The sequence below is a fragment of the Pelophylax lessonae genome (assembly GCF_965119305.1).
Source record: "Pelophylax lessonae genome assembly, chromosome: 10".
NCBI classification, from domain to species: domain Eukaryota; kingdom Metazoa; phylum Chordata; class Amphibia; order Anura; family Ranidae; genus Pelophylax; species Pelophylax lessonae.
Genome location: NC_138777.1, coordinates 228,950,872 through 228,977,017, shown reverse-complemented (window position 1 = coordinate 228,977,017; position 26,146 = coordinate 228,950,872). Strand labels below are relative to the sequence as shown.

Here is a 26,146-nt window from a genome sequence, read left to right as displayed (position 1 = left end):
TTTAGCCCCAGAAGGTTTACGCCCCCCCCCCCCCTTCATGACCAGGCCATTTTTTGAGATATGGCGCTGCGTTACTTTACCTGACAATTGCACAGTTGCGACACTGCACCCAAATGTACTTTTTTCTCCACAAAAATAGCTTTTGTTTGGTGGTATTTGACCAGCTCTGCGTTTTTATTTTATTTTTTTGCGCTAGAAAACAAATAAACAAAAAAAAAACCAAACAAACAGTAATTCTGGAAAAAAAAAAAATAAAATACAGCAGACCGTTCTCTCTGAAATTATTACAGAACGCCTGTGATCCTTCTATATAGGATCGCAGGTCTCTGTGTTCATTTCACAAGCCCATCCCCCATACAGTTAGAATACACTCCCTTAGGCTCACATTTAATCCTTTGATCACCCCTAGGTTAACTCCTTCACCTGCCGGTGTCATTATTACAGTAACAGTGCATATTTTTAGCACTGATGTAGTAATGTCACTGGTCACCAAAAGTGTAAAAAATGTCAGGGGTCGGATCTGTCCGCTGCAATGTCGCAGTCCTGCTAAAAATCGCAGATCGCCGCCATTACTAGTAAAAAAAAAAAAATCGTTCACCCTAGTTTGTAGACGTGATAACTTTTGCGCAAACCATTTAAAATACACTTATTGGGATTTTTCTTTACTAAAAATATGTAGCAGAATACTAACTGGCCTAAAATGATGAAAAAAATCAGATTTTTTTAATCTTTTTTTTTTTTTTTTTTGGGAATGTTTTATAGCCGAAAGTAAAAAATATATTTTTTTCTTTTTTTCAGAATTGTTGCTCTTTTTTTGATTATAGCGCACAAAATAAAAATCGCAGAGGTGATCAAATACCACCAAAAGAAAGCTCTATTTGTAGGGAAAAAAGGACATCAATTGTGTTTGGGTACAGCGTCGCACAACTGCGCAATTGTATTGCGTTATAGTATTGCAGTGCCGAATCGCAAAAAATGGCCTGGTCATAAAGGGGGGAAAATCTTCTGGTCCAGAAGTGGTTAAGATAAAAAAAAAAAACGTCTAACTTTACAACTCCCTAAACTTTATGGCTAACAAGCCCCCTGGGTAATAGCATTGGGAAGGTGACAGGCCCTCTTTATGGAGACATCAGGGGTCAAAGACCCCAGTGTTTCACCTTTCTCCTTAATGCAGCTAATCAAGCAGAAATTGTGCTTACTTAGCTGCATCTTCGGCTACACTAGCTGAGAAAAGAGGGGCTGTGACCCCAGAAGTGATGTAATACATGTTGCCTCCGGGGTCATTCATCACAGGGGAATTGAGGGAAAACATGTTACTCTAGCACCTTCTGCTTTTTCTGTACCAGCAATTTGTCATGGTCAGGCTGGTGTCCATGACAGGTTCACTTTAATTTGTAGTGACACTGTTCCTTCTGACCGATCATTAGCAACAGTCACTGTTTGCTGAGATTCAGGCAGTCTGATAACGGAGATTGATAACGGAGGGAGAGATTATTACTCACATACCCTGGCAGAGAACCTGGAGCTTAATATTTACTCGCTGGTCTTTGTGGATTCTGTCACTAGGAGGTGGCTGCGGTGACTCAGCTTGAAGTGTCAGGAGACATACCTGTCGTCTTTGGAGCTCACACTGCCCTTGGAATGCCATGGTGTTTGTTGTAGGTGTGCAGCGCATCCGGAAAGTATTCACAGTGATTCACTTTTTCCACGTTTTGTTACAGCCTCATTCCAAAATAGATTGAATTCATTATTTTCCTCAAAATTCTACAAACAGTTCCCCCATAATGACAATGTGAAAGAAGTTTGTTTGAAATCTTTGCAAATTTATTAAAAATAAAAAAGGGAAACATTCCATGTACAAATCAAAAATGTGTAATAATCAGCGCAAACCACATAAATAAATATTCCAATGAAAATATTTACACAAGGCAGCAAACAATCAGTGCTAAACACAAAATACCAGTGAATACAAATAAATAAATCAATATTGCTGCGCCAAGTGAAAAAAACAATCAGGGTTATTAACTAAATACATACGCAAAAAGTATAATTTTGGGTGTAGACAAAATCCAAATATATTTAACCACTTGCCGACCACCGCAAGTACATATACTGCGGCGGTCAGCCCCTCACAGGCAAAGTGACGTACCGGTACGTCACTAGCCTGTGAGGCTCTGGGAAGCAAGCGCGCGCCGCCGGAGGCGATCTCCCGCGCGGTCACGGACCCCCCCCCCCCCCCCCCCCCCCCCGCCGCGCGTGACCGGCTGGCCCGATGTCCGCCGGTCACTCGACGATCGTCGGTGGAGAGTGAGAAAGGCAGGCGGCTTATGTAAACAAGCCGCCTGTCATTCTCCCCTGTGTAGAAACAGTGATCATACGGTTCTACTATGTAGGACCGTTGATCACTGTTCCTACAGCTCAAGCCACAGCCAATCACAGTTAGAATCACGCTCCTAGGGACACACATAGCCCCTCCCTCTCAAATAAAGTTAACCCCTTCACTACCAGTGTCATTTTACAGTAACAGTGCATATGTATAGCACTGATTACTGTATAAATGTCACTGGTAACCCCAAAAGTGTCAAATGTCAGTCAAGGGTCCGATCTGTCCGCCCCAATGTCGCAGTCCCGCAAAAAAAATTTCAGATCGCCGCCATTACGCGTTAAAAAAAAAAAAAAATGACAAATCTTTCCCTTTGTTACTAAACGCGATAAATTTTGCGCAAACCAATCAAAATACGCTTTTTGCGTTTTTTTTTCTTCTACCAAACATATGTAGTATAAAACAAATTGGCCGAAAATGTTAAAAAATTTAGATTTTTACATTTTTTTGGGGGGAATTTCATATAAAATAATGTGAAAAATATTGTTATTTTTGCAAAATTGTCACGCTTTTTTGTTTATAGCGCATGATCAAAAAATTGCACAGGTGATCAAATACCACCAAAAGAAAGCTCTGTTTGTGGGAAAAAAAGGACGTCAAATTCGTTTAGGTACAGCGTCGCACGACCGCGCAATTGTCCGTTAAAGTCACGCAGTGCCGAATCGCAAAATACCCCCTGGTCGGAATGGGGGTAAAATCTTCCGGGGCTTAAGTGGTTAAATTCCAATATAAATGCCAAGTGCAAATCTAGTGCAAAATCAAAAGTCCAATTGTTTGTGACAAAGTGATTATAAAAAAGAGTCCCAAACTCAATCTTAAATAGATCAAAAAATCAAAATAACTTCATTCATTATCCAAATTGTAGTGAAAGCGTGCTCCACACTCCAATCAAGTGCTCCCAGTGATTAGTGCAAGATTCGCAGCTCACCTCAAGGATAGACTCCAAGGAGTCATGCACGCATTAGGATAATAACAATGGACAAGCAGCCTGTTATTCCTCTCCTTCCACTTCTCCTTTTACTGACACTCCGAGTGCGACAGGAACTCAGCAAAATAAAGGGAAAAAGGATCTAGTGCTCTCTGTTTAAATGCTTTATTTAGGCAAAAGAAAGAGATACATTTACATATACTGGCACTTAAGCAGTGCGGGCTCCTAACAGCTCATAGTACTCGGCGGCAGAACCTCCCTGAGTCTGACGTTCACAGAGTAGGCCCCTCCCCCGTACGCGTTACGTCAGATGACTTCGTCAGGAGGTGGCTGCGGTGACTCAGCCTGAAGTGTCAGGAGACATACCTGTCGTCTTTGGAGCTCACACTGCCCTTGGAATGCCATGGTGTTTGTTGTAGGTGTGCAGCGAATCCGGAAAGTATTCAGTGATTCACTTTTTCCACATTTTGTTACAGCCTTATTCCAAAATAGATTAAATTAATTATTTTCCTCAAAATTCTACAAGCAAATCCCCATAATGACCACGTGAAAGAAGTTTGTTTGAAATCTTTGCAAATTTATTAAAAATAAAAAAGGGAAACCTTCCATGTACATAAGTATTACAGCCTTTTCCATGACACTCAAAGTTGAGCTCAGGTGCATCCTGTTTCCACTGATCATCCTAAGATGTTTCTACATCTTGATTGGAGTCCACCTGCGGTAAATTCAGTTGATTGGACATGATTTGGAAAGGCACACACCTGTCTATATAAGGTCCCACTATTAGTATTGCATGTCAGAGCACAAACCAAGCCATGAAGTCCTAGGAATTGTCTGTAGACTTCCGAGACAGGATTGTATGGGGGAACAAATCTGGGGAAGGGTACAGAAACATTTCTGTCCCAATGAGCACAGTGGCCTCCATCATCCATAAATGGAAGATGTTTGGAACCACCAGGACTCTTCCTAGAGCGGGCCGCCCGGCCAAACTGAGGGATGGGGGGAGAAGGGCCTTAGTCATGGAGGTGACCAAGAACCCAATGGTCTCTCTGACAGAGCTCCAGCGTTTCTCTGTGAAGAGAGGAGAACCTTCCAGAAGAACAACCATCTCTGCAGCACTCCACCAATCAGGCCTGTATGGTAGAGTGGCCAGACAGGAGCCACTCCTCAGTAAAAGGCCCATGACAGCCCACCTGGAGTTTGCTACAAGGCACTTGACGGACTCAGACCATGAGAAACAAAATTCTCTGCTCTGATGAAACAAAGATTGAGCTCCTTGGTTTGAATGGCAAGCATCATGTCTGGAGGAAACCAGGCACCGCTCATCACCTGGCCAATACCATCCCTACAGTGAAGCATGGTGGTGGCAGCATCATTCTGTGGGGATGTTTTCAGCGGCAGGAACTGGGAGACTAGTCAGGATTGAGGGAAAGATGAATGCAGCAGAGATATCCTTAATGAAAACCTTCTCCAGAGCGCTCTGGACCTCAGACTGGGGTGAAGGTTCATCTTCCAAAAGGACAAGGACCCTAAGCACACAACCAAGATAACAAAGGATTGACTACGGGACAACTCTATGAATGCCCTTGAGTCAGGCTTGAACCCGATTGAACATCTCTGGAGAGATCTGAAAATGGCTGTGCACCGAAGCTCCCCATCCAACCTGATGGAGCGTGAGAGGTCCTGCAAAGAAGAGAAACTGCCTGAAAATAGGTGTGCCAAGCTTGCAGCATCATACTCAGAAAGACTGGAGGCTGTAATTGGTGCCAAAGGAGATTCACCAAAGTATTGAGCAAAGGCTGCGATACTTATGTACATGGGATTTATTTATTTTTATTAAATTTGCAAAGATTTCAAACAAACTTCTCTCACGTTGTCATTATGGGGGATTGTTTGTAGAATTTTGAGGAAAATAATGAATTTAATCCATTTTGGAATAAGGCTGTAACATAACAAAGTGTGGAAAAAGAGAAGCGCTGTGAATACTTTCCGGATGCGCTGTATATTTATTGTGTATCACTTTCCTGGGGTGATGTGGCCACACTTCCCACAGAGGCCATATTTGTGTATCATGGATTTTATTCATTAACTACCTCAATACTGGACACTTAAAACCCCTTCCTTCCCAGACCAATTTTCAGCTTTTAGTGCTGTTACATTTTGAATGACAATTACGCGGTCATGCAACACTGTACCTAAACCAAATTTTTGTCATTTCCCCCCACAAATAGAGCTTTCTTTTGGTGGTATTTGATCACCGCAAGGTTTTTTCTTTTTTGGTGCGCAAATAAAAAAAGACCAAAAAGTTTTAAAAAAAAAAAAGAAGTTTTTTTGTTTTACGTTATAAAATTTTGTAAATAGATATGTTTTTTCCTGCACTGATGAGCACTGATGAGGCCGCACTGACAGGCACTGATGAGGAGGCACTGATGGGGTGGCACTGATATGCGGCACTGATATGTGGCACTGATAGGTAGCACTGATATGCAGCATTGGTGGGCACTGATAGGCAGCGCTGATGGGCACCGATCGGCGGCACTGATAGGTGGCACTGATGGGCACTGATAGGCAGAACTGGTGGGTGGCACTGATGGCAATAATGGGCACTGGTGGGCAGCACTGATAGATGGCACTGGTGGGCAGCACTGATAGGGAGGGCACCACTGGCAGGCTCTCTGAGCCCTGATTGCCATCCCTGGTGGCCATGGTGGGCATCCCTGGTGGTCATGGGTGGGCATCCCTGGTGGCTCTAGTGGCACCCCCCCCCCCCAGGGCTTCACTGGTAATCAATGTTCTGATTACCAGCACAGACCCCCCCCCAACCCCCCCCCCCCCCCCCACCGGGATCAGTGAGTAATTAGAAAAACTCACTGATCCCCTGGCTGCAGCACAGATCGTCTTCTTTTCCTCACTGACGGGATCTGCGTGAGGAGAAGAAGAGATCAAAGCCGTTACAAGGGCTTTATTTACATTACATGACGGCTATGATTGGACACAGCCGTCATGTGATCAGTAGGGCCAATCACAGGGCCCTCTTGCCAAAACTTGTTGCTCTGTGTCCGAGGGACACAGGCACATCGAGATTGCGCCGCTGCCCATGCCCGTGGCGGCGTGATCTTGCTCCTTCTGCAGGACGTTCCGGAACGTCCGATCAGAAGGACAAGACTCCCACCCGGCCGTATATATGTACAGTGGCCGGCTGGGAGGTGGTTATTGACCCTTGCTGGAGTTGCAGTGCGGCCCTCCTGGTGCTTTAGTGCTATTGGGATTGCGATAGTGTGGCAGGAAATCTGACACTAACTGCCACTGACATCACTAATACAGTGATCAGTGATAGGACAATGCACTGTCACTGTACTAATGACACTGGCTGGGGCGATCAAAGGGTTAAAATGGTTGTAAACCGCCGGACTTGTTTTTGTGGTGTGTGCTCTTAAGCAGGACTTTTTCGGCGCCTATTATTTACGGCTCTCCCTGTGTTTTGTGCAGAGCTCATTAAGACTCGAGGACGATAACAGCGAGGATTCCTCCAGCGGCCCACGCAAGGATCGAAGGAAGAATTCGTTAGGGGGTGAAGAGGTCCGGCGCCCGAGGCGGTCCATGGGCAACAGTGCCGAAATGTGGGCTAAAACCAATCCTGTTACTGCACCAGCAGCGCCCCCTGTGGAGAAAACCACCCCTGTGCAATCTGCTTATAAACCGAGCTCCTTGCAGAGGCCTACAGTCTGCATTGTGCCGCCTTCACCGCCCAAGCAGCCAGTGTTGGAGAATTCTCAGCCTCCGAGTCCCCCTCCTAGTGCCGGAGAGAGTAGCCCAGAAGAACAGTCTCCCGTCGTCTCTTCACCAGAACTGTAAGTGGTTGTCTGCTGTAGACTTTTCTTTTGGGGGGTCTGAAATTTAGAAGCAAATTACCCTGTTGGGGTATTTAGTCCAAAGTTAAAATTTTTAAAATTAAAATTAAAATTAAACCTGAACATGCATTCAGTATGCGCATGCGCTCTCTTCTAGCTGAGTGCAACTAGAGAAGGAGAGGGCGCACGCACAGTTGGAACGGCCCTGAGCAGCTGCTAGGTGGCAAACAATTGTAGTGTCCAGCCCATCCTTCAAACGGAAGGATGTGGGGGGGTGCAGGGGTTTTTGTGGCAAATTTTTGTGCGTAATGAGAGGAGGTTAGATCTGGAATTGCCCTAAAATGTGTCTGAAGTGGTAGCAGAGGAAGGAGACAGTGGACAGAAATGACACTTGGTGCTCTGGATTGAGACAATGCCAGGTCTGTCCGGAGACTCTAACCATCCCTCCGGTTTCCTGACTGGTAGTCTTCTTTTCCCAGTATCAGGTGGAAGGGTGGTTGAGATACTACAGCCAGGAATGTGGGACCTCAATAGAAAGTGCACACAGGCTATATCAAGGAACACCAAACAAGCACTCACAGTTAGTAGAGAGAGAAGTCAGCAAACCAAGATCTGTGAAAATCTAAAAGGAGTAGTCCAATAGGCAAGGTCAGGAATAGGCAGAGTCAGCAACGGCAATCAACGAAAACCAAAGGGGTAGTCCAAGAGGCAAGGTCGGGAAGAGGCAGAGTCGGCAACAGCAATCATTGAAATCCAAAGGGGTAGTCCAAGAGGCAAGGTCGGGAACAGGCAGAGCCGGCAACAGCAATCAACGAAATCCAAAAGGGTAGTCCAAGAGGCAAGGTCGGGAACAGGCAGAGTCGGTAATGGCAATCAACGAAATCCAAAGGGGTATTCCAAGAGGCAAGGTCGGGAACAGGCAGAGTCGGCAACGGCAATCAATGAAATCCAAAGGGGTAGTCCAAGAAGCAAGGTCGGGAACAGGCAGAGTCGGCAACAGCAATCAACGAAATCCAAAGGGGTAGTCCAAGAGGCAAGGTCGGGAACAGGCAGAGTCGGCAACGGCAATCAATGAAATCCAAAGGGGTAGTCCAAGAGGCAAGGTCGGGAACAGGCAGAGTCGGCAACGGCAATCAATGAAATCCAAAGGGGTAGTCCAAGAGGCAAGGTCGGGAACAGGCAGAGTCGGTAATGGCAATCAACGAAATCCAAAGGGGTATTCCAAGAGGCAAGGTCGGGAACAGGCAGAGTCGGCAACGGCAATCAATGAAATCCAAAGGGGTAGTCCAAGAGGCAAGGTCGGGAACAGGCAGAGTCGGCAACAGCAATCAACGAAATCCAAAGGGGTAGTCCAAGAGGCAAGGTCGGGAACAGGCAGAGTCGGCAACGGCAATCAATGAAATCCAAAGGGGTAGTCCAAGAGGCAAGGTCGGGAACAGACCGAGTCTGTAACGGCAATCAACGAAATCCAAAGGGGTAGTCCAAGAGGCAAGGTCGGGAACAGGCAGAGTCGGCAACGGCAATCAATGAAATCCAAAGGGGTAGTCCAAGAGGCAAGGTCGGGAACAGACCGAGTCTGTAACGGCAATCAACGAAATCCAAAGGGGTAGTCCAAGAGGCAAGGTCGGTAACAGGCAGAGTCGGCAACAGCAATCAACGAATTCCAAGTTTTACCACCATCACCCAGGGAACAAGACCTATAGTAGGGCGAAGACAGGAAGGGGAAGTAATGATTCATAGGATCACTAGATTAGATGACAGCCAACAGTGGCACAGGCAATAGGGAACCGTCCTAGGAACACCAGGTCTCGGGATCGAATCCTGGACACGGCGTGACAGACGCACTATAGAGCAGAGGTCTTCAAACTATGGCCCTCCAGTTGTTCAGGAACTACAATTCCCATCATGCCTAGTCATGTCTGTGAATATCAGAGTTTTACAATGCCTCATGGGATGTGTAGTTCTGCAACAGCTGGAGGGCCGTAGTTTGCGGATCCCTGCTATAGAGGGATATGCTTTGTTCATATTTCATGTCTGAGGTTTCCAACCACCTAAAACAATTCATTGCTGCCACCTATGGCACAGTTGTGGGAATGCTTCCATTACTGGTTCACATGAGCTGCGCTGAACACATGGCTGTTGCTGTGCGCTGTGAGACACAACGCTGATGTGCATCACACTGGTAATTTTTTTTCACAGGCGTCTGTGTTTGTTCACGTGTATACATTTTTATTGCATTCAATGCATGTGTTGTATCTGTCAATGCAAGCAATGATATAACATAAAAACCTTTTCACTTGTGTGCAGGTCAAGCCCGGAAAGTGTCAGCACTCACAGCAGCAGCTGTAATATTTCCCTGTCTAAATCCACCCCGGAGGCAGACAACTTGCCTGTGATCGCCGATCGGGGGATATTTAAGTAAGTTGTCTATTGTGACTCTGTGTATGACGACTGGTGACCACAGTTCTATATTCCAGGTAAAGGGTCAGTCCGCCCCTATTGATCAACAATCACATTTCCTAATCCTCTGATATATATCGGATGCTCACCCAGGAGCATGTCCCGGTTTGGTAACCATGTGTCAAAGGGGAAAAAAAAGGGGCACACGTCAATGATGTCACAGTGCTTGAGATCACTGTATTCGGGTAACTCAGATCCACTATATAAGCTTCCACATGTTATTCACCTACTTAATGTGTTTCGCCCAAAAAGGCTTAATGATGGAGAAATCCTGTTTGTCATCCACTCACTCCAACACATTTCACTTTGAAGACTTAATCATGGAGACATCCTGGAGACATTTCACTTCCTGGCTTAGTCATGGAGACATCCTGCTTGTGCTCCACCCACTCCCAACACATTTCACTTAGAAGGCTTAATCATAGAGATATCCGGTTTGTCATCCACCCACTCAAACACATTTCACTTGGAAGACTTAATCGTGGATAAATCCTGTTTGTCATCCACTCAATTTCAACACATTTCACTTAGAAGGCTTAATCATGGAGATATCCTGTTTCTCATCCATCCACTCCAACACATTTCACTTAGACACATCCTGTTTGTCATCCGCTCGCTCCAAGACTAAGGCTGGCCATACACTATACAATTTTCTTGTTCAACTTTCCTTTAGATTTACCAAAACCATGTAATATAGGGTCAAACCTAAACACTTTCAATTTGTATGCAGTCAGGCAGGCCCTTGCACTTCATAGTTTAAGGTAAATCTAAAGGAAATTGAATAAGAAAATTGTATAGTGTATGGCCAGCCTTAATCATAGAGACATCCTGTTTGTCATCCAGTTGCTCCAACACATTTCACTTCATGGCTTAATCACAGAGACATCCTGTTTGTCATCCACCCACTCCAACACATTTCACTTAGAAGGCTTAATCATGGAGACATGCCACCTGTCATCTACCCCCTCCAACACATTTCACTCAAAAGGCTTAATCATGGAGACATCCTGCTTGTAATCCACCCACTCCAACACATTTCACTTAGAAAGCTTAATTATAGAGACATCCTGTTTGTCATCCACTTGCTCCAACACATTTCACTTAGAAAGCTTAATCATGGAGACATCCTTTTTGTCATCCACCCGCTCCAACACATTTCACTTAGAAGACTTAATCATAGAGACATCCTGTTTGTCATCCACCCACTCCAATACATTTCACTTAGACACATCCTGTTTCATTCACCTGCTCCAACACATTTCACTTAGAAGGCTTAATCAGAGATATCCCACCTGTCACCTACCCCCTCCAACACATTTCACTTAGAAGACTTAATCATAGAGACATCCTGTTTGTTATCCACTCACTCCAACACATTTCACTTCCTGCCTTAATCATGGAGACATCCTATTTGTCATTCACTCGCTCCAACACATTTCACTTAGAAGATTTAATCGTGGAGACATCCCACCTGTCATCCAATTGCTCCAACACATTTCACTTCCTGCCTTAATCGTGGAGACATCCTATTTGTCATTCACTCGCTCCAACACATTTCACTTAGAAGACTTAATCGTGGAGACATCCCACCTGTCATCCAATTGCTCCAACACATTTCACTTCCTGCCTTAATCGTGGAGACATCCTGCTTGTGATCTACCCACTCCTAACACATTTCACTCAAAAGGCTTATTAATGGAGACATTCTGTTTGTGAACCATCCACTTCAACGAATTTCACCCAAGGAGGCTTAATCATGGAGACTCGTGTCTATGACTATGGCTCTTTAGGTTAATCGCATAGTGCGTGGCCCTTTTCTTTTCCTTTGACACACCCCAGATTGAGATTTCAGTTTTTGCCAGTTGCTGTGGTGAGGTAAAGCGGTACTCCAGCCAGGGAATAAAACATTTAATCCAGTTGTGAATTCTATGGAAATGATTAAATGTATTTGACATAGAACTAGCAATAGCAATCCTCCTATAATCCCCTGCACAGCAGTCACACTGGGAAAAGGAAGGAGCTGCACTGTGGGCCAGGGACATCACTACGGCTTTGCACAGTGCAGTCAACAGTTTGAACATGTGTACAGGAGGAGACAGCAGGACAAAAGAAGTGGTACTGTGCAGAGTTTATACATACAGAATAAGTACAGATATTGAGAATTACACCCAGCATGCAGGACAAGAGAAGTGGTACTGTGCAGAGTCTATATGTACAGAATAAGAACAGATACTGGGATTTACACCTAACCTACAGGATATGCAAAGTGGCACTGTGCAGTCCATAGGTGCAGAATAAGAACAGATACTGAGAATTACACTCAACATACAGGATAAGAGAGGTGGTACTATGCAGAGTCTTTACATACAGAATGGAAGATGATACTGAGAATTACCCCCAGCATACAGGACTAGAGAAGTGGTACTGTGCAGAGTTCATACATACGGAATAGAAGAAGATACTGAGAATCACACTCAGCATAAAGGTTAAGAGAAGTAGTACTGTGCAAAGTACATACATACAGAATAAGTACAGATATTGAGAATTACACCCAGCATGCAGGACAAGGGAAGTGGTACTGTGCAGAGTCCATATGTACAGAATAAGAACAGATACTGAGAATTACACCCAGCATACAGGATAAGAGAAGTGGTACTATGCAGAGTCTATACATACAGCATAGAAGAAGATACTGAGAATTATACTCAGCATTTTGGATTGGAGCAGTGGTACTGTGCAGAGTCTATACATACAGAATAGAAGAAGATACTGAGAATCACACTCAGCATAAAGGTTAAGAGAAGTAGTACTGTGCAAAGTACATACATACAGAATAAGTACAGATATTGAGAATTACACCCAGCATGCAGGACAAGGGAAGTGGTACTGTGCAGAGTCCATACATACAGAATAAGAGAAGATACTGAGAAATACACCCAGCATAGGATAAGAGAAGTGGTACTGTGCAGAGTCCATATGTACAGAACAAGAACAGATACTGAGAATTACAACCAGCATACAGGATAAGAGAAGTGGTACTGTGCAGAGTCTATACATACAGCATAGAAGAAGATACTGAGAATTACACCCAGCATACAGAATAAGAGAAGTGGTACTGTGCAGAGTCTATACATACAAAATAGAAGAAGATACTGAGAATTATACTCAGCATATAGGATAAGAGAAGTGATATTGTGCAGAGTTCATACATTCAGAATAAGAACAGATACTGAGAATTACACCCAGCATGCAGGACAAGAGAAGTTCTACTGTGCAGAGTCCATACTTATAGAACACACCAGGACTGTACCGCAAAATACGGGACCCTGGGACAACATACAGGGAAGAGGGTTAGGACCCCCCGGATTTTGGGTTGAGTTCACATGGGTGATTCTGTTGCATTTGTGAATTATCTTTATTAGTTTTGGTGCATGCAGACAATCACCATAACGCAATGCGTTTCTCTGAGCAATCAACCTATGCACGGAGCTCAAAGACAATGCATTTGTGCAATGCGAATGACTTCATAGCATCAGACAGCTTTCCTGCTCCATGGGTAGATTTTGCACCCCCCTTTTTCGTGGTTGAACTATGGGGGTGGTGAACAGAGCAGGGGATGGTACCTGCCTGGTGTCATGGTGAGAAGTGTAAGCTGGTCTGTAGGTTGTAAATTGTTGAGCTTCTTGCGGTGGGCTCTTGTGAGTCTCCAGAAAGGGGGATGGGGTGGAGAGGGCTGCCTTTTGTCATCTCCCGGTTTCCATGCCAATGGCTGAGGCTTTCTCCCCAGGCCTCTCCATGAAGGACCCGTGCTTTCAGCCTGGGCCCCGGGACACGATGTGAAGGTGAGTCCTGCTGTGTGGGGATAGGAAGACCGTATGGATGTGTAGGGTGGGAGATCACCTGTGGAGCCCATGCTGGGGTAGAGCCGTCATCCAAGGCATGGACACTTAGAGATGTTTAGTACATAGACGCCCCCGGGCTAAGCAACAAACCCCATCCACTCATGGCGTCATCGTACTTTTGTGGTCGGAATTCTTTGGAGCAACAAAGTCAGTATAGGGCTGCAAAAACAGTATTTATTTTTATAAACATTGAAAATAAAGTGTGTACACAGGATGATAGATTGCAAGCTCCTCTGGTGCAAAGAACTGCTTTGATTGGGTAAACGTCGTCTTTAATGCTCCGTAGTAACAAATAGTATACAAGAGGCATTAGATTGCAAGCTCCTCTGGTGCAAAGAACTGCTTTGATTGGGTAAACATCTTTAAATGCTCCATAGTAATAAATAATATACAAGAGGCATTAGATTGCAAGCTCCTCTGGTGCAATGAACTTAACTAGTTAAATATTTTTTTTTAAATGCTCCAGATAGGTCAGCTCTAGATGATAGATTGCAAGCTCCTCTGGTGCAAAGAACTGCTTTGATTTGGTAAACGTCTTTAAATGCTCCATAGTAATATAGTATACAAGAGGCATTAGATTGCAAGCTCCTCTGGTGCAAAGAACTGCTTTGATTGGGTAAACGTCTTCTTTAAATGCTCCATAGTAATAAATATTATACAAGAGGCATTAGATTGCAAGCTCCTCTGGTGCAATGAACTTAACTAGTTGAATATTTTTTTTTAAATGCTCCAGATAGGTCAGATCTAGATGATAGAATGCAAGCTCCTCTGGTGCAAAGAACTGCTTTGATTGGGTAAACGTCTTTAAATGCTCCATAGTAATAAATAGTATACAAGAGGCATTAGATTGCAAGCTCCTCTGGTGCAAAGAACTGCTTTGATTGGGTAAACGTCTTTAAATGCTTCATAGTAATAAATAGTATACAAGAGGTATTAGATTGCAAGCTCCTCTGGTGCAATGAACTTCCCTAACTAGTAAAATATTTTTTTTAAATGCTCCAGATAGGTCAGATCTATAGTGAGAAATCATATATGTCTGCAAAAGGGACATTAGATTGCAAGCCCCTCTGGTGAAAGTACAGATGTGTCTGGGTAATTATCTTTTTCTGAAACACTCCACATATGTCAAAACTGTAGTAATGAATTCATTAGATTGCAAGCTCCTCTGGTGCAAAGAACTGCTTTGATTGGTTACATGTATTTTTGAAATGCTCCAGATAGGTCAGATCTATAGCAAGGAATGATATAGGACTGTAAAAGGGACATTTGATTGCAAGCTCCCCTGGTGCAAGTACAGATGTGTCTGGTTTGTCTATCGTCATTTTTAAGCCCTCCATATATGTCAGACCTGTAGTAATGAATACTAGAGAGATCAAAAGGGACAATCGATTGCAAGCTCCTCTGGTGCAATGAAACTGTTTTGGTTAAATGTATTTTTGAAATGCTCTAAATAGGTTAAATCTATAGTAATGACTGATATGTGACCGTGGAAGGTAAATTAGATTGCAAGCTCCTCTGATGCATGGACAGATGTATCTGGATAATTGTCTTTTTTTTTTAAACCCTCCAAATACGTTAGACCTATAGTAATGAATTCTAGTGACTGTAAAGGGGACATTAGATTGTAAGCTCCTCTGGTGCAATGAATGGCTCTGACTGCTTAAATGTCTTTTTTAGATGCTCTGTAGTAGTGAATGATATGCAAAGGGCATTAGATTGCAAGTTCCTCTGGTGCAATGAACTGCTTTGATTGGTTAAATGTATTTTTTTTTTTAAATGCTCCGAATAGGTTAAATCTAGAGTAATGACTCATGTGTCAGGAACCAGGTGGGAGGCTGAAGTGACTAGGGGGTTCCCCTTGTGGCTGAGTGCAGAGCACCCCTGGAGATGGTGACAGAGGGTCCTGTGCCCAAAGGTGCAAGGTTTACCTGCAGGTGTAGCTACTTAAAGAATCGGATCTGTAGTGGATAAGGTGGTCACCGCCACTGGATCACTGGAAGTGTAGGCAGGTCAATGCAGTCAAGGTCAGTAGTCAGGCTGAGGGTCAAACACAGGAGGTCAATCAGGAACAGAAGGCAGGTAGAGTAGTCAGGATCAAGCCAGGGTCAAACACGAGGAGTCAATCAGAAGCAGGCAGGAGAAAGTCCATAAAGCAAGCCGGGTTCAGTGCCAGGAGATAAGCCAGAGCAGGTCAAGGATAGCTGGGTCGGTAACGGGTAATCAAGCTAAAGTTCAAGGCACAAGGAACACAGGTACTAGCTGAAGATAATCCAGCAATGAATGATAGCCAGTGCTGAGTTTATATAGGCAGTGAATGCTGGTAATTAGCACTAATTAGCACACACCGCGGCGAACGCCAATGGACCAACCAACCATGCCAACCATGGAGTACCTATTGCTAATGCGCATGTGCGCGTTGGCACGACCATCTTGGGCATTGGCATATCTGCCAGTTCTGCTCAACGTTCTTCCCTGACAATATGTGACTGTGGAAGGGACATTAGAGTGCAAGCTCCTCTGATGCATGAACAGATGTATCTGGATAATTTAGTTTTTTTTTTTTTTTTTTTTTTAAACTCTCCAAATATGTCAGACCTATAGTAACAAATTCTAGTGACTGTAAAGGGGACATTAGATTGTAAGCTCCTCTGGTGCAGTGAATGGCTTTGACTGGTTACATTTCTTTTTTAAATGCTCCAAGTAGGTCAGATCTATAGGGAATGATATGGAAGGAATGATCTATAAGGAATGATATGACTGTAAAATGGACATTAGATTTCAAGCTTCTCTGGTGCTTGGACAGATGCGTCTTCTTAATTCTTTTTCCTAAACCCTCCAAATATGTCAGATCTCTAGTAATGATTACTATTGATTGTGAAAGAGACATTAGATTGCAAGCTCTTCTGGTGCATAGAGTAATGTGTCTGGTCTATTGTTTTTTTTTTTTTAAGCCCTCCAAATATGTCAGACCTGTAGCAATAAATACTAGTGACTGTAAAGGGGGGCATTAGATTGCTCCTATGATGCATGAACAAATGTGTTTAGTTGAATCCCTTTTGTTAAACCCTCCATATATAATTGCAGACCTATAATAATAATAATAATAATAATAATAATCAGTGACTGTCACAGGGATATATGATTGTAAGTTTCTCTGGTGCAATGACTGATGTGACTGGTAAGGTGCAGGGGTGTATCTAGGGGTACTTATATGAATAATAGTCTGTGTGACTGTCCTAAGGACATTTTGAGTGTAAGCTCCTCTGGTTTGGACACCATATTGAAGGCTTCCATGTTCTGTCACCTTTTTTATGACTTTTACATTTTTTATAGGTTTGCCCTTTTAAACTTTGGTTTTAGTATTTTAAAATATTTGGCCGAAAAAACATTCTATAGATCTCTGCAATAGTTGCTCAAAAAGTCTCACGTTTTGCCATTTAAAATTGCTGAAAATACACTAATATGATAGACCCTTCATTTCTTTGTAAGTGGGCAAACGTACAAAATCTGCAGAGGATCAAATTTTAATTTTCCCCACTGTATGGATGCTCCTAAGTACACATATATTTACAAACTGTGCGTAGAAATTTTTTTTTTTTTACCAATCGCCCGTATTAATAACAATATCGATATTGTACTGATCTCTTATGTATATGTAAAAACTATGAAAAGATTTGACGTTCCCTATAATAGTAGTATTGTGTGAGGGGATGGGAATATTCGATTCAAAGCTCCTCTGACGCAGAGGCTGATGTAACTGGCTCAGTGCTTTTGTAAGGAGCTGCATAATAGGCCAGATGAATAATAGCGTTGTGTCTGTCCTTAGTGAAGACATTGGAGTGTGAGCTGTTCTGGGGAAAGGAACCATGTGAATGCATCAGTGCTCTCTGTACAACGCGGCTGAACATGCGCCAGTGCTATGAAGATATAGTAATGGTTGGAGACATTAGGTTGTGCAGGGAATGATGTGGATGGTTGACTGCTCTTCAGATTGTATATTCTGTATGTTGTATAATACAGGGTACAAACTGTTGACAGTTGGCTGAAAATTTCCAGTCCTGCCATTAGGCAACTCCCTTTTTAGCTGTGACTTAGACCTATCTATGAATTTTCTTTATATTCTACATCAGACTTTCTCAACCCCAGAAGAAAACTTTAAATAATTTTCTCGCCTCAAGGAACCCCTACCAAAATAAATTGATTGGGATCAGTGTGAAAAATGTCCCCTACGTTGGTAGTCAGTGGGAAGAATGCCTCCATTACAGTGGTGGTCAAAATGCCACCCTTACTGGCAGCTAAAAAGATCATTGGTGACATCCTGCTGGTTCTGCCAAGTGACAACGGCCATAGAACTATGCTGGCACCATCAGATGGGCTGGTCATTTGATCACAGCTCAAGGAACCCCTAGCAAACTCTGAAGGAACCCAAGGGTTCCATGGATCCCTGGTTGAGAATGGCTAATAAAAAGATCATTGGTGCCATGCCGCTGTTTCTGCAAGTGACATTGTCACCAGAACTATGCAGGCATGATCAGATGGGGCGGTCAATTGGTTAAGGAAACCCTAGCAACCTTTGGAAAAACCCAATGGCTAATCAATAATATCATTGCATATCAATAATTTCAGTGCAATGAAACTGGTTCTGCTAAGAGATGTTGGCTTTGGAACCATACAGACACCATCAGATGGGGAAGTCAATTAGTCGCAGCTCAAGGAACTCCTAGAAACCCCTGTAGAAACCTTGGAATTCCATGGAACCCTTGTTGGATGGTCAATTAGTTACAGCTCAAGTAAATCCTAGCACCCTCTGAAAGGAACCCTGGTTGAGAATGGGTGATCAAGAAAGGTCATTGGTGCAATGCCACTGGTTCTGCCAACCTGGAGCTTATGCAGGCACCATCTGATGGGTGGTCATTTAGTCACAGCTCAAGGAACCCCTAGCAACTTCTGGAGGAACCCAAGAGTTCCATGGAACCCTAGCTGAAAATGATCATTGGTGCCATGCCATGGGTTCTGCCAAATGAAGCTGGCTCCAGAACTATGCAGGCACTAGTAGATGGGGAACTCAATTAGTCATGGCCCAAGGAACCCCGAACAACCTTTGGAAGAACCCAAGGTTTCTATGGAACCCTGGTTAAGAATGGCTAATCAAAAATATCATTGGTACAATGCTGCTTGTTTTGCCAAGTGGCAACGGCCCTGGAGCTATACAGGCACCATCAGATGATGGGGTCAGTTAGTCACAACTCATGGAACTCCTAGCAACCCCTGGAGGAACCTTGAAATTCCAGGGAACCTTTGTTGCAAATGACTGTTCTACAGATTTGCCTAGCTGTGGTTATTAGTTACTATTGGACGAAAGGCATACAATTGTTTGTGTTCCTCTTGCCCCTAACAAATAGACATACGATATCTGGTGCAGTTATCCTTTACCTCTATACCTTCTGTCATTTTCATTCTTAAACTCTCTTTGTCCTGTCTCTGATTCCTTTCTCTTTCCAGAGTTCCCCAAACTGATCCTGTTTGGTAAGTGCCTTCTGAGTGCACCCCATAACCCCTGCACTTATTGTTATTCACCGTACTACCAGCTTCTTGTTTTTATCTCACAGTCCTGTTGTGATTCTGCATGTGTTTTATTATAACAGTTGGAATCATTTTATAACTGGCGTCTTCTGTAACACATTGTTGTCCCTGTGGTGTCATAATCCAAGCTTATATAATGAGTAGGCAGCACTGCCCACGGCCTCCTGTAGGAGTGCTGCTAGTCCTACAAGTGATTAAGGAATGCAAGACTTGTAGTTCCTCAAAGGTGGCTTTGCATTGGCAAGTACTAATTAAAGGGAACCATTCAGTTTCTTGCCAGTTTGTGAAGTATCCAGTGCTTTATGAGCTGTGGATTCTTGCAAAGCCCAGTCTTCTCACACTTTAGAACAGGGGTCTCTAAATTTTCTAAACAACTTTAGGGGGGCTGGGCTGTGGCCATTGGGAGTAGAAATTGTTCTGGCATCAGTGAGAATAAACAATGCATTATTGGTATTAGGGGGAGGCATAGTGCCCCATCGTTGGTGTCAGTGTGGAGAATAGTGGCTCATCATTGGTGTGTGTGGAAAGAATAGTGCCCCATCATTGGTGTCATGGAGAGGTAGAATGCCCCATCGTTGATGTCACTGGAAGGAATAATGCCCCATCGTTATTGTCAGTGTGTAACAATCCTACAGGCTCACCTGAGTCAGAGGACTACTGGCCTGAGGTAGGAGTGGAGCCCAGTGGCAAGGACCGCAGGCTGGTAGCAGTGCTGGATACCGGATGGACACCAGGTAGTACTCTGATGAGGACACAAGTTCACCCGAGTTGCGGAAACTAAGTGCTAGCTGGTTTTCACTAGAGCCCCTGATGGTGGGGATAGACTGCGCTGCAAGCTAACACCAGGTCGCGGTCCCCAGGATCACCCAGCCAGGCAGAGTGCAGTTTCGGTCCGGAGGTGGAGGAGCAGACAAGGGATAACCAGAGAGAAGTCAGACGAGCCAAAGGTCGGGGCGGGCAGCAGTAAGCGTGGTCAGACAATCCGGATCGGCAAAGGAGGTAGCAGTTCAGTAGGTAGGGACAAGGCAGAAGAGTAGTCGGTAGTCAATTCCTGGTCAGCAGTGGATTTGTGGTAGTAGATAAGAGCAGCAGGTGAGTAGAAGCTTGATCAAGACTCGGGAGCTCAATAATCAGCAAGCTGGAGTGCAAGGGGCTGGACTTATATAGGGAAGTACCAGGTGTGGGGAATCAAGGGTGATGAGCAAGGCTTGGCAAGACTAAGGTTGAAATAATAGGCTTCAGGGAGGAATGTCCAGAGAGGAATGTCCAGAGAGGACGGTAGCCTAGTAAGCAGGGCTACCGCCTGGGATGTGGCTGGTCACAGGTTCGAATCCCAACACAGTGGGAGGAATAGTGCCCCATCATTGGTGTTAGTGGGGGGGAAAGTACCCCACCATTGGTGCCCCTGGAGGAATAGTGCCTCATCATTGGTGTCAGTGGGAGAAATAGTGCCATCTTGTTGGTGTCAGTAGCAGCAATTATGCAACATTGTTGATGTCAGTGGTAGGAATAGTGTTTTGTATCAGTGGAAGGAAAAGTGCCCCAAGGGCCAGATAAAGGCAAGCAAAGGGCCGCAGTTTGGAGACCACTGCCCTAGAAGACCTGGTTGTAAGATCCCATCAGCCACGTGAAACTGGAAGTTGGCCTTATGAAGCTTCTGTAGTAACAATGTCACTGGTAGTGAAGCCAAATGCCATTGGTAAATGGGGTTTAGGCATGTCACACGTCCATTGAGAGCCACTAACCTGGCTCTTAGTGGGCATAGGTCCCGCTCCTCTGAAATCTAGGTGTGTTTGGATACCTGTGTATGGATCTGCAAGATGGGCTGATACGATGGATTGGGCTTAGCTGGAGTAATCCATAAAAGGGATCCAGTTGCTTCAGTAGTTTGAGTCACTGACACTGACTTCACATTGACATTTCTGAGCTGCATGCTTGTTCCTTGGTCAGTGACTCGGAGGTATTTAAACCAAGAACAGCCAGGCACATAGCATTTTCAGAAAAAGGTGCAGTTTTAGCATCCATATTTCTCCCAAGTTTCCCGTAAGTTAGTGAGAACTTTACTGACTGTTCTTTAAATCCGTAGTGATTCTAACATCATAAATTGTTGTGGTTGCATCAGATTTGCATTGTGGTGTTTGATAATCCTGAAACATTTTACTGATATTTGTCTGTGTGCCTGTCAGTCCTGTGACTGTTTATTGTATAGAGCTTTACCTTTTTAGATCTCTCATTATCAAGTGATTAAAAAATAACTATTATATAATTTCTTAGAAAGGTTGCAGCCCTGGCCATGCCAGTAAACATTCTGCCTTGCACACCTGCAGGGATTTGCATTTTAGCTTCCAGTATGTGGTCACTGCCTCCACTTGGCTTTGCTCAGTAGGTCTAGGTTTAAAGTGAAACTGATTTCTGGAGAGGATGCCGTCCCAACCATGGCTAGCTTACAGGAGGATAAAATGGCTAAGCTCTCATTAATAATAGCTTTATGTTGATTCCTATAATCCCCTGTCAAATGTGGATCAGGACATTGCTAGTCATGTGACTATCCTGCATGGGGGTAAAGTTTCTGAGTCATCATGGCTTCCACCCCTGTCGCTGAGCCATCATGGCTTCCACCCCTGTCGCTGAGCCATCATGGCTTCCGCCCCTGTCGCTGAGCCATCATGGCTTCCGCCCCTGTCGCTGAGCCATCATGGCTTCCGCCCCTGTCGCTGAGCCATCGTGGCTTCCGCCCCCTGTCGCTGAGCCATCATGGCTTCCGCCCCCTGTCGCTGAGCCATCATGGCTTCCGCCCCCTGTCGCTGAGCCATCATGGCTTCCGCCCCTGTCGCTGAGCCATCATGGCTTCCGCCCCTGTCGCTGAGCCATCATGGCTTCCGCCCCTGTCGCTGAGCCATCGTGGCTTCCGCCCCCTGTCGCTGAGCCATCGTGGCTTCCGCCCCCGGTCGCTGAGCCATCGTGGCTTCTGCCCCCGGTCGCTGAGCCATCGTGGCTTCTGCCCCCGGTCGCTGAGCCATCATGGCTTCCGCCCCCTGTCGCTGAGCCATCATGGCTTCCGCCCCCTGTCGCTGAGCCATCATGGCTTCCGCCCCTGTCGCGGAGCCATCATGGCTTCCGCCCCTGTCGTGGAGCCATCATGGCTTCCGAACCTGCAGCCTTCCCCATAGTCTCAGGATGGGGAGCGTTTAACCATGGTGTCAGGATGGGGAGCGTCTAACCATGGTGTCAGGATGGGGAGCGTCTAACCATGGTGTCAGGATGGGGAGCGTCTAACCATGGTGTCAGGATGGGGAGCGTCTAACCATGGTGACAGGATGGGGAGCGTCTAACCATGGTGTCAGGATGGGGAGCGTCTAACCAAGGTGTCAGGATGGGGAGCGTCTAACCATGGTGTCAGGATGGGGAGCGTCTAACCATGGTGTCAGGATGGGGAGCGTCTAACCATGGTGTCAGGACGGGGAGCATATAACCATGGTGTCAGGACGGGGAGCATATAACCATGGTGTCAGGACGGGGAGTGTCTAACCATGGTTGGCATACCAGATGCACAAGCCATTCATATTCAGATTCCATGACCTAAAGCCGGACTGACACTGATATTACGTATTTTAAGTAGCTAGCTAAAAGAAAGGGAAGTCATGCAAAACTATTTTCATAGATTTGGTGCTGAAAATGTTTGCACCTTCAAGTAGCGTGAGCATGTAACCCTCCCCACCCGACCCCCCCCTTCCCCACAGGGGTTCTGTGACTATCGTCCTGTTTTAACAGATAACATTTGTGGTGTGCAGCCGCATGATTTTGTCGCTTACCCATTAGTGTGTGGAGTGTAGGCCTGTCATATGTCTATTGAGAGCCGCTAACCCGATCTTCCTGCAGGGATGACAGGAATAATCATGTGTATGGGGACAAACCCATCCTGAAGAAGTTCCAGTAAGTATCTTTTACACCCGAGCGTGCACCAGTTTTAGTTGAACTGAACTGCATCCTTTTGGCTAGCTGTACATAAGACCCAACGATGTTCTGTGAATAGAATGTTGACTGAGCCAACAAACCAGCTGTCTAACTTCATTGAGGGTCTGTAGACCCAAAAACAAGGCTCACAGTATACTCTATATTACCAAATCTATTGCCTTTACACGCACATGAACTTTAATGGCAGTCTTAGTCTGTAGGGTTAATATTGAGTTGGCCTACCCTTTGCAACTAGAACAGCTTCAACTCTTCTGGGAAGGCTGTCTATAAGGTTTAGGAGTGTGTCTATGGGAATGTTTGGCCATTCTTCCAGAAGCATATTTGTGAGATCAGGCACTGATGTAGATGAGAAGGCCTGGCAGTCTCCACTCTAATTCATCCCAAAGGTGTTCTAACGGGTTGAGGCCAGTTAAGGTACTCCACCCCAAACTCGCTCATCCATGTCTTTATGTCCTTGCTTTGTGCACTGGTGCGCAGTCATGTTGGAACAGGAAGGGGCCATCACCAAATTGTTCCTACAAAGTTGGGAGCATGAAATTGTCCAAAATGTCTTGGTATGCTGACGCTGAAGAGTTCCCTTCACTGGAACGAAGGGGCCAAAGCCCAACCCCTGGAAAAACAACCCCACACCATAATCCCCCCTCCACCTAATGATTTGGACCAGTGCACAAAGCAAGGTCCATAAAGACATGGATGAGCAAGTTTGTGGTGGAGGAACTTGACTGACCTTAACCCGATAAAACACCTTTTGGGATGAATTAGAGCAGAGCCTGCGAGCCAGGCCTTTTTGTCCACATCAGTGCCTGACCTCACAAATGCGCTTCTGGAAGAATGGTCAAACATTCCCATAGACACACTCCTAAACCTTTTGGACAGCCTTCCTAGAAGAGTTGAAGCTGTTATAGCTGCAAAGGGTGGGCCAACTCAATTATGAACCCTACGGACTAAGACTGGGATGTCATTAAAGTTCATATACGTGTAAAGGCAGGCGTCCCAATACTTTTGGTAATATAGTGTATATGTAATCCACAAGAGCAATGGGGGACGAGAAATGTGTTCAAGGTGTCAAGCTATGGGGGCAGGAGATATTAGATAAATGGGTTCACCACTCAAAACTTGGGAGACTAATCCTTCATTATTATGATTTAAAAATTATGAATCTATTTATTTTACGTAAACAATCCTACGCATTTTGAGGATCTGCGACCTCTTCATCAGGGCTAAGTGGCAGAATCAATGAATGCTGCTTTGGAGGACACTGTCACATTCATGTCTCGGTAAGTTATCCATTTCAGTTTCGTTATCCAGCACCCCCGGTTTATCAGATAGCGTTATACTTCATTTCACACCAATGTCTATACTGCATCTTGGCCCTGATGAAGTAGGCGCAGACTCTCGAAATGTGTTTTTTTTTTATTTTTTTATTGAAATGATTAATAATTAAAGCTGTAATCCAGGTATGGAGTTTATTGCAGTTACATTGATCCAGCTTGGACCCATGTAAGCATGTACATGCCAAGCCTGTAGGGCTGCTGTGGAGTCAAATAATTGCTGCAGTAGCTGGCACTAGTACAGTGATCGGCATTGTCTCCTGGTTCCTGTGCTGCCCTGCTGCATTGTAAGCACAGGGGGGCGCTCACTCAGCATGGGTACTATTCATAGAACGCCCTGCATTTTTCTTAAAGCCTAATGCCTCTTTTCCACTGAGTGGTACGGTTCGGAACGGTACACATTGCGTTTCCACTGCCAATAGTACCCTTTCATGATAGGCGTGGTGTAGCAGGAAAGCTGTGATAGACGATTCTCTGTCAACCAATCAAAGTTCTGCAGAGTGTAGCTCCACCCTGTTGGTGCGGTTTGGTACAGTACTAATGTGCTTGGTACCCCAACGAAAGGGTACCAGAAAGCTCAGTGGAAACGAGCCATAAGTTGACTTTCTTGTAAAAAAAAAAAAAAAAAAAAAAAAATATATATATATATACACATACAAAAGGCATATACCATAGTTGCCAACATTTGAAAAAAAAAATTCCAGGGACACTTTGCAGCACAGCTATCACTTACCACACCCAATTCCCTGAAGCCCCGCCCACTCCACACAATTAATCTCCGCCTACTTATCAGATTATAGGGTCTACTCAATAAAGAGAGAATTACAGGAAATTGAAAAGGGAATTTTAAACTTGAGTTGGAATAATTCCCCCATTCAGCTGCACTACTTCTGCCTAAAGTTTAAAATTCTCATCACAATTCCCTGCAGTTCTAAAGTGTCAAATGTGCTCAGGTGTGACCATACAAAAAATGTAATATGGAAATATAAAGTTCAAAGTACATTGCCGGGACAATGTAAATTACCCGGGACAGGCTCCTTTTTGCCGGGACTGTCCCCGCAAAAACGGGACAGTTGGCAAGTATGCATATACCTGTATTTGTGCAGGAAAAAAAATGATAATTTATTACTTTTTTTTCCGAGGAGCCTGCAGAGCATTTTCCGAGGAGCCTGCAGAGCATTGCACCTGCGATCAGTAGATCATGAGGGGGGGGCAATGTCAGGCTCCTACAGACACTGCCTCCAGCTTTCCTGCCTGTATCTCCATACGGGCAGACAGTTACAAAGCTGCAGGAAGTGTCAGTTTTTAGAATGTAACAGTAGATGTGGGGGGAGGAACCCCCACCCACTGTCACAGGGGTAGGTGCACACCTGGGGCATGTTACCTTAAATATGGGTAAACGGTGCAACATGCTCCAAGAGATCAATTTAGTCTTTAACAAGGCTTTCTTCAACTGGGCAAGTGGAGAACTTGATACCACTGCCCTTCTCTACCTCATCCAATCAGAGAACGCCTTGCACGCATTGAGAAATAAATGCAAGGCGTTCGGTGAGTGGCGCCTGTGCCGCATTAAGGACCCAGTGTATTTACAAGGCAGCTGCTTGGCACAGGACCCAGATGACCACAGTTAACACTGAATTGGTGACTACTACAGCGATTCCAAAGCTGTCCCACAGGTATTGCATGTGCATGCTTACATTGATACAAGCTTGACTAATGTCCCATTACATTAA

At 44.8% G+C, this 26,146-nt stretch overlaps 1 protein-coding gene across 6 annotated transcripts in view; it reads left to right on the top strand.

The window, feature by feature from the left end:
• FHOD1 (formin homology 2 domain containing 1) overlaps window positions 1-26,146 on the top strand; it is a 246,311-nt gene that overhangs the window by 185,665 nt on the left and 34,500 nt on the right. For 4 of the 6 annotated variants that reach the window (XM_082270033.1, XM_082270037.1, XM_082270032.1 and 1 more), the window contains 4 exons: window positions 6,801-7,162; window positions 9,470-9,580; window positions 19,027-19,050; window positions 22,987-23,040. In XM_082270033.1, coding sequence (XP_082126159.1) covers window positions 6,801-7,162; window positions 9,470-9,580; window positions 19,027-19,050; window positions 22,987-23,040 — 551 coding nt within the window. The remainder of the gene's footprint in view (window positions 1-6,800; window positions 7,163-9,469; window positions 9,581-19,026; window positions 19,051-22,986; window positions 23,041-26,146) is intronic. The other 2 variants (XM_082270035.1, XM_082270034.1) reach the window with 2 other exon arrangements.